This window comes from Macrobrachium rosenbergii, chromosome 45, assembly GCF_040412425.1.
Source record: "Macrobrachium rosenbergii isolate ZJJX-2024 chromosome 45, ASM4041242v1, whole genome shotgun sequence".
In the NCBI taxonomy this organism is placed as follows: Eukaryota; Metazoa; Arthropoda; class Malacostraca; order Decapoda; family Palaemonidae; genus Macrobrachium; species Macrobrachium rosenbergii.
Window position 1 is genome coordinate 22,720,378 of NC_089785.1, and position 9,829 is coordinate 22,730,206.

The window sequence follows — 9,829 nt, forward strand, 5'->3', positions numbered from 1 at the left end:
TACCACTTCATAACTTTCCTCTAAAAAACATATGAAAACTCCAGTGAAATTTTTGCTTTAGAAGCAGCCATTTTTGCGTTAAACACACCCACTTTTGAAAGATCCATCAATCTAAGGCAATCATGGAGGGAATTTTACCTCGTGTGACTATGAAAGCCAAACCAGCATTTTCAGTATGTACAATTACAATTTGAATTCCAAAATTACTTAATATGGTGGCCTAAATGACACTAAATAACGCTTAGCAAAAATTCACCAGGCTATTTTAATTACAAAGATGTTTCACTCCTATTTTACTGTTTCTCTATACACAGTAAAAAATAAAAATAGTCCAAAAGTCTTTTTGACTAGATGACGACCTGTTATGACATCTCATTTTCCAAACGCAGTACAAGACACCCTTCCAGTGTTGTTCTGGATGCAAAGGCTGCCATGAGGATTAGATTGTAGCTACAGTAGAAATAGAACTAGCTTAGAAGCTTTGTTATCTTCACCCACTAGTTAGCCATGAGTTGAAAGACTGAAATGTACAGCACTTACGGAGAGTGGATAACTGTGGGTTTTGAGCTGCAAAACCTTTCTTTGTATTGCAATAAGAATTCCAGACCAACCCAGTAGCATAGGTTTGTTTTTCTGACAGTCTAGCATTTATTGCTCTTAACTATTAAGTCCTGTTTAGATATACTTTATTTAGTTTTGAACAAAGTACATATACTGTATATATATATATATTTGAATGTTTCTTTTGTATATCTTCGATATGTGTTAATTCTTATTTTTACATTTATCCATTCCTTTATAGTCTAACGTATCAAAATATTGTGTGTCTGAATTTTATGTCTTGAAGAAATATATAATATTCAAAAGACACTACTGTACAATGTATAGTATTAGAGATTTAATTCTCTTCGTTTCTCTCAACTGACTTAGGCTATGCCAAATATGAGATTATTCTTCCCTACAAACCATTACAGGCTACAACAACTTCCCAAACACTGACACCAATCCCACATTTGTACATCCACAGAGCTTATTAGCATCAGGAGTTACCATCAACCCCTTTTTCCATCTTACTGTATCAGTCCAAAGCTTCCCTGGTGGTCTTATTTTGAACCACAGGAGTGGTTTTGCACTCTTAACATTTACACTTGAGAATTTTTGTTTCTCTCTCTCTCTCTCTCTCTCCTAAAAGAACAAGCGAGTACAGAAATTTAAAAGAAAATTTTCACCATCCATTCTTTCTAAATGTCAAGTACCTTTACCCTCCCACCTAAACTTTATAACAGAATCTAGCTCAATGAAACTTAAAATACAATCCCGCTCACTACCACTCCACCTCAGAGCCCCAATGACGTGAATAATGGATGCTAAGTGACAACAACAACTCACAACAGCTACATTTCCATAAGCGGAACAAAAACCACTTCCTTGTAGTAACTCTACAGCTGCCTCTAGTCTAATACAAACAGGTTGCCTCTAGTCTAACATACATTGGTGCAAGCATATTCTCTTGGTGCTAATGGTTGCAAATACGTGGTCAGGTTGAATTGTTTTTCGTGCATATACAGTACTTGGTCTCGTGGAACACGGTATCATAAATAATATGCAATGATGGTGTTGAAGTACAGTACACACATATTTTGAAGAAAAAAAACTAGAGTAGAGTTGGTACTAGTATCTAAATACTGTATCTAAATAAAGTGTTTTGCAAAGCACATTGCCATTGAGAAAATCAGTGGTTAGTAATACTACACAATTTAGATGTTCACAATATCATCTAATTATCAAATTTATAAGAAATAGTTTAATTTCAAGAGCTACATTAAACTCTCAGTAAAGGTTGACACAAAATAGTTACAAACCAAACGTTGCTGAGCATTAAACTAGACAATGCTGTGATAACATTAAGACACTAATATTTAAGGACTGTTAGCTCCTAGAATCACTTAATAATAGATACTCACAAAGCATGAGAAATATTATATAAAAAGAACAATCAGTTAATAGTGGTACGTATGTCTAAATTTCTAGGAACATATCTAACCATACAATGCCCAGATTAATCAAACATCCATTGCAATCCTTGTTAATAATAGTCATCCAATTTACAATATCACAAGTAAAGAAGTTTAACTTACCTGTCTCAAGCTATGAGATGGGGAGGGTGGATGCTGGACTGCTGATGCTGTTGGCACGACCTGATCTGAATCAGACAAAGGGCTGGGGGACTTCCACCCAGCCATTTCAGCATCTTCTTCTTCCTTGGCGGCCTTCTCCTGAAAGTGGTTTTGGTATTTTAAAAAATTCAAGGTCATATAATGGTGAGCAAGTATGCAGAGATAGCTTCAAGTTAAATTTCAGAATACAACCCAAAATCATAGAGCCAATATGATGGTTTGTGGATTTGTAGATTTTGAAGCCATGGATTTGACAGCTCAAAAAGCGATTTATAACTACATAACTAAAAACTTCTTAATCATTCACATCAACAGAGCTTATTTATAATAAATAAAAAAATAATTATTTACTGATTTTATTCAGTAAAACCTAAAGGCAACAATTACATCCGTGGTATAATTGTTATGCTCCATTTCGTGGGAAATAACAAAAACCTCTCATCAATGGCTGACTCAATAATCAGCTCACTTTGTACGGCATAGGGTACTAAGGCACTACTACAACATTCTTAACTTATATCATTTGCCCAGCAGGCATAGGAAGCTACAATGGTTTAAGAATGTGGCATACTTGACTTGTGTGAAGAAAATATCACAGAGCAAAAATTCTGATAAGTGCTGAATCTTCCATAAAACTCACAACTTCACAACTGGAACATTACAAGTGGTGTCATCTTCAGCTTCTGCAGATTTGTCTCAAAACAAGAGACTAAAAAAAACTCAAGATTTGATGAAGGGAAACATGAGACAATTGCAATCTCCCCAGCATCATAAGGGCGATCAAAAACAAGCTGAAAACACAAGTAACTCCTATGAACCTGAAACCTTTTGCCAAAGATAAAGGGAAAGATAATACACAGTGGCTCACAGGCCAAGACGAGGTGATTAGGAAGTCGTCAAGCTATATTAGGAATGCTTTTTATTGTTTCTCAATAACAGATCTGGAAGCCCTCTTGAAGCAAAGATGGAAAGCATAAAAATTAATATAATGACAAGCTAAGCATATACAGCAATGGAGAAAGAAGACTTGTATGTACATACATTCACAAACTGAAACAAAACCTCCTTATCCCTAAGACCTCCTTCGGCCACATTGCAAGATTAAACTGCATTAAAGAGATAAAAGCCAACCTTCTTGAAATCATTGAGCTGTGTCAGCTCTTAAAAAATTCTAGCTGGTAAGAGTATGACTGAGCAGTCTCTAGGAGCCAGAGCTATGCAAAATGGAGTAAAGGTATACAGCAGATCTATCACTGACACCCCAAACAAATTTCATGATTGTCTACGAAAACAAATTTATATAAAACATGAAAAATTTTAAAATATCCTTACTCCTCCTTGCTAAATACCTTCAAGATATAAACAAGTTTCATCATATTTGAATATACTATTCTAACATTTTAGGGCATATGAGTCCTTAGTAAAACAGAGTTTGTTCCTATGGGAATAAAAACCATCACCTTCTATGTAGGAGTGTCTTTCAGCAAGGGAAAAGTAAGGTTTGCGTACAGAGTAGAAACATTTGCCATAACTAAGAGTTCCTATATAAAACAAAGGCCTTTACATGCAGAGAACACTTGCTACTAATGTCATTCTATACCAAGGACCTTCATCCATTACCGGCAATCAATCAAGTAGGATATCTGACTTAAAAGCTTGATCTGAAGGTAACGAACTTCCAAAAACCGATGGCCTACCTCCTCAACAGAACGATGATATTCGTCAATCTCATACTGGTACTTGGGTGATGTTATCCCTAAGAAATTGGCCAGGCTTTCTCCTACGTAATCACAGGCCGCAAGAGCAGAGCTACCGGTATACAGCATCCAATAATACATCCATGGGCCCCAAGTTAGAGACTTCTGTAAGAAACAGAAAGATATAAAATTAACTGAACACTTCAGATCTTAAATGAGATGTCAAGTTCCTTAATTCATACATTTTTGGCAGCAACAGGAAAGCATTTATATCAAGATCCAGTGCCTGGAAGTAATGCTTGTTGTATTTGTTACTCATCTGTGGAAAAAAATTAAATACTATTTGTATGAAGCTCATCAAATCTGACTTTGTTAAATACCGCATTGTTGTCAAGGAATTAATTGCCCTGTCCACTGGCTATGTAAACCAGTCACACTTCACTCCAAATATAACCAGTTAGGTATTTAAATACAGTATAATGTTGGTCAATGTGAAATGCCTCACGATAAATGTGCACTTTCTTAATTCATCACATAACTAGTTCCAGTCTTCTCTCTCATCTTTCTTCTTAAAACAATGGCATTTATCTCCTCTAATTGAACTTCTCTGAAGCCTTGTTATCAAGGCATACTGACCCTTTTCTTTATTTTTTTTTTTTAATCTACTATTATAGACTTTCTCAATTCAGTCACAGAGATATTTTTGCTTTTATATTTTTAAAGTGCACATCTGTTTAAATTCATGTGGCTACAATTTGCTGGCCTATCAAATGAATAACTTACTTCCTCCTACCAGACTGTAATCTATGGACTTACGGACAGAGTCTCTTCTGGTACAAGATATCATATATATCCCAATGTACAGCCAAACTTCATCAATGTTAATGGCAGGGAAGCATCAAACCTTTATTCTGATAAAATGAACACTAAACCTTACACAAGTTTGAGATTAAGCCAACAAAGTAAATTTTAATCTTTCTGTTTTCCTAACTCCGAATTACAAGTATTTTTTACTGCACACTACTTCATCACCTCTTTTGAGTTTCTCTTGAACATAATCTTGTTTTCCATTTATTTTTGCAGATATCTTGCCACCTTGCTACTTTCCTCTATAATAACTTGACCACACTCACCGGGAAAAGCTGACTCACTCATTCTTGAATTTGCCCAAGTTACTTTTTCCTTGCCCAAATCCCAAAACTTGTATGCTAACAGGTGAAACTTACTAAAATATATAAAATTTTAACAATTACTTACTGGATCCACTAAGCTCATTGGATCTGGTTCTGGTTTTTCCTTTTCCTCCTCGTCATCCGTGCTGTACTCCTCAAGAGTACCGTCTGAAAAATGGAGAATTCTTCGGGGTGTCTTGACCTTGCCATTTTTGTTTGCGCTGGATGATCCCATCCCAATACATGTCTGGTTTTCCTGCAAGGATAAATATAAATTAAGCTTTCAATTTCGTTACTCCTAAAATACTGAATTGTAAGGTAAACCATTTCTTCTAAGATGTCAACTACGGACTAAACGGACACCGCCTTTCATCAAAATCTCATAAAATCCTAGCTGCAATGAGAAGGGCATGTAGCACACATAAAGGAGGATAAAATAGCAGCGATGATAATGAAGGGTTCAACAGAAAGTAGACAATAGCGGGTAGACCCAGGAAACAGCGGAAAGACAACTCTCTTCAAGCACATCATACAAGATATTGGCGAATCAAAATATGAAATACTGGACTAGCCTAATTACCTAGGAATACAAAATTACATTCGAAAAACAAATCCAAAGTTATGTAATTGTACAAATTTTTTTAAAAATAAACCTATACAAAAAGATTTTGAGAATCTGTATGACGCTCTATATTATTTTATTTTTAAAAATATTTGTACAGTTACATGACAGTGGATTTGATTCTCCATTTTAAGACCCAAGCTACTAGGAGTAATTTTTAATTATACAAACTATACTGTTCAAGTACTGTACAATACTTTTGACAACAGCTAGCATAATATATTAGGTTAATGAAGAATACATGGGTACATTACAGGTAGTACAGGACATACATGTAACTTTACTTGAAATAACCTTATCTAATCTATCTGGGGTCCTTCAAAAATGGTGTTTCTCACCGAACAGCAGATCTCAAACTTCAACCATACCCACAATGAGAATGCTAGTCAGATGTCTTAACGCAGTGCCGATTGCTGAGAAACTGAAACCATGCATCCTGTGAGTGTAGCACAAGAGAGAATGAAAAATTTGAAACCACAAGAGAGAATGAAAAATTTTAAACCAGTATTGGTTGTGCCAAAAGAAATCCATTGCATGTATTTACAGTTTGCATCCTTATCAGAACAAACTATAAATATATAGAATGGACATGAATTAAAGAAAAACTTACACATAGGCCTATATACACAAAGTTATGGCAAAGAAGAATGAGTCATTCAAAAAACACTACAGTATAAACAAACTGACAAATAATTAGGTCCAACATATGGACAAAATGAGGTCCTACTAGAAGGCCCTAAAAAATAAACCTGGATGATGTTCATATATTATTAGTTTATTTAGCTCTAAATCTAATTCAGATTACTAAGAATACAACAATATGCACCAAAACATTGCAATATCTCTGCAGCAATATTTCTTGAGTGCGATACCATTTACTGTAAGGGGGGTTGAGGTCGCCATGCCCTAAAACGGATTCGGTAGATCACGGTGTGTCAGTGACCTACAACAGGTTATGATAGGATCTATAAATGTCCTAAGGAATGTCTGAAGCTATCGTCAAGACTGTATTTTACAAACTGTACTCATAGGAAAAGTGAAAGAAAATTCGCAGTTCACCAAGCTTTTGCCTATTTCCCAAAACATAACAGTAAAAAATGGCTATATTATATTATTTTCACTGATAGATAATGGGGTACCTTGCAATACTGTACCTGATGGTGAGGGCTGGGGTTAGAGCACCCAGTAGGCCAAGCACTGGGACCAATTCCTTTGTTCAGTAACAAAGCATGTGCTAGGTTAGGTTAGGGAGAGAATGCATAGTAGTGAATCAGGGCTACTGAAGGCCTAGCAGGCATTTTAGTAGTAGGAATTTTGGTAAAACTTTACTTTAGTTGCACGGCCTAATTCCCGCCAGTCGTCGACCAAGAGAAATTCCTCATGCATAAATAGACGTAACCTTTCCTATAATACTAGGTCCTGAACTAACCAGATCTTACCTACCTAACCTAACTTAGGGCAATGTACCCTGACCTGGCTGGAGGGGCTTTGCTGCCCCCGCCACAAAAGGCCGTAACCTGTCCCAGTCGGCGACTGGAGGGAATCAGATCGCTCAACTTAAGTAAAATTGGTAATTCTATATATTAGCTCCACACCTGTTTTTAGCTTTTGAACTGGTTATTTCTACACTTTTAGGGATTCTGATACTGGCGGTGCATCTGTTTGTTGTCAGCCAAATTGAATGTCCCTTCGCCGTGTTTAGTACTGGCCCGGGGGTGTTAGGTACCCATACATTAACAAGTTATTGCACTTGCCGGACGGGATATGAACCGTTCAAAACTGACGTACCCATACTCTGTCTCGTGAAGATCGCGTATGGAAACCCCCTGTTGGACGGACCCCAGGGGTTAATTGCAGGTTAATTACATTATTCCGACGAAAACTGAAGGTAAATCCATAATTAGCAACCAAAAAAATTTAATAAAAGTAAAGTCAGAAGGAAATCGCCGCATCGGAGCTACTACTTAGATCTACCCAGCCAAGGTTAGTCGACTCAGATCTAGCCCCTATAATGGCCGAGGGCTAAGCCCGACCTAAACGATGAATGGGTGTGGTTCATGCCACCATTTTAGCCTAAGCTAGGACCCGAGCCACTGCCCTTGGGCATGGGCAATGCACTAAACCAAACAGCCCTAAAAATTAGCCCTTTAAAATGGTAATAAAGGCGGTATATAACGACCCATATAGCCCCCATCGTATCCCACCATGGCGGCCACGACCCAGCCTAGGGTACGGACCTCTACGACGTCTGACCCTATTTCACAATAAACAACGCGATTATAACAACCTAAATCATAATATAACTACAACATTAACTTTACCGAACTAAAGAACTGCGATTTACTGCAGAGGTCCGTCATTTGAATCTCCTCGGCGGTCATCTCGGCGAATTTCGTGGACTGCGGAGTGTTTTTATTGTTGCGATGACACTCGCTCAATGTTTACCTCTTTGTGAGGAAATCATAGATATGAGTCTTGCTAGATCGCGTCTACCTTTTGCGAAGCGAGGCCTTGGGCGCCATCTTTGTGGGTGTGCGTGGACGTCGCTGGAAGAGGAGTTTCCGTGGGGGTTTGGGGTCTTGTTTTGGGTTTTATTAGGTAGTACGGGCTAAAATTAAGGTTTAACATTAGGATAAAGTTACAACATTCTAGGTTTTGTTATCTGTTTTTAAAATCATCCATAAGCGCCATCTTTATAACTACTTAGAAGTCATTGCAACGGAATTTCCTTGAAGATTTGGGTTCTCAGCTTGGGTTTTATTAAGCCCCGGTGGCTCACAGGAGGGTTTCTAATTAGATTAAGCTACTGTTGTTGAACCCCAGTTGCTCGAATGAGGGTTTCCAATTTGATTTCTGTGTGATATTTATCGACACTCTCCTTTGAACGGGTTTCATAGGTCTAAGAATTCTTGCTGGTAACAGAGACAGTATATTATTCAGATAATCGTACATGCGTATTTAGTGATGCTGTAAGGATGAGCCTCGCTTAGCAGCCATCATAGAACTTACGGGCTGGGTAAATCTAACTACTGCGACTCAAAATGAATTCATTCATTTCCTAACAAAAACTTCGGTATCCCATAAAAAAGTTAAACAAAGATATTTTTCAGAGAGAACATCACACAAGAGCACTTGGGATAAATAACTATCTGTTGATAGCAAAGGCTAAATCAAATTTTCACTGCCGAAACTCTGTCAATTTGATGAGCTTGGCTGTTTGAGATATAAAACAACAGGGCTGGGAAGCAGTATAAGGGGAAAATATTACTTCATATGAAACGTAACTATTTTTGAAGAAGCAGTTGAATGTGGATACGTAACTATAGTCACAAGATTCAAACTACTATATTCTGAATCATTCACTGAAGTAATGTCAAGGTTTAATCATTGAGGTGATCGGACTAATGATGAAAACATCATTGAACGTCATTATCTACATTTGGGGCGGAATTTTAAAGTATAATGTGCTTTCGCCATTGCTATAGAGCACGTTAAACCAAAATATCTAATAGACTTACCAGAGCAGTTTACCGCAATATATCACACAGTCGTTGTAAAACTATAAGTTTTTGTGTAGGAAGAGAGAGAGAGAGAGAGAGAGAGAGAGAGAGAGAGAGAGAGAGAGAGAGAGCGTCCACTAAAGGTTTTCATAGCTGAGATTTTAGTTTTGGATAACCGTCTAGCTTACTGCCCATTTTGGTCCATCAAACTGGTCAGTTTTAATCGATCATTTATAAGTCTATAGTACCCTGAAATAATGACCTCTTCTACGCCAAAGGAAATGATTAATTTGCGGATCCTCACTTTAAGAGAGTCCCATGGTAGATTTTTCTACTCAAGATCTTTGCATATAATTAATAGGCTCCCTACCAAACCCTACCATATGTACCCTTAGGGACTGACCCGCCCTGGCATAGGACTAGCTTGATTTAAACCAACCACCAGCATGGGCTGGTGGGCGTTTTCCACCGCAACCCCTCGCCGAAATGAGGAGTAAAACGGATGGGAATCAATAATAGCGTAAGGAATTCCAACTATCCCAGAAGTACTTGAAGTGAAGTTCGCCTCCGCCCGCCAGCTGAGACAGGGAACGGCGTTGCGCTCTACAGGTCTCTGAACGCCGCCCATAGACCGATAAGGAACCGTTCCTTTTAAAATTTG

The 9,829-nt window shown here is 37.6% G+C and overlaps 1 protein-coding gene across 2 annotated transcripts in view; it reads right to left on the reverse strand.

The window, feature by feature from the left end:
• Positions 1-9,829, reverse strand: part of LOC136829776 (protein FAM177B) — a 38,450-nt gene that overhangs the window by 20,029 nt on the left and 8,592 nt on the right. Inside the window, exons 1-4 of one of the 2 annotated variants that reach the window (XM_067088679.1) lie at positions 7,990-8,198; positions 5,132-5,302; positions 3,875-4,039; positions 2,139-2,276 (exon numbers count right to left, since the gene is read on the reverse strand). In XM_067088679.1, coding sequence (XP_066944780.1) covers positions 2,139-2,276; positions 3,875-4,039; positions 5,132-5,302; positions 7,990-8,049 — 534 coding nt within the window. In that variant the 5' untranslated portion in view covers positions 8,050-8,198. Of the gene's footprint in view, positions 1-2,138; positions 2,277-3,874; positions 4,040-5,131; positions 5,303-7,989; positions 8,199-9,829 lie in introns of those variants that run through there. The other variant, XM_067088681.1, reaches the window with a different exon arrangement.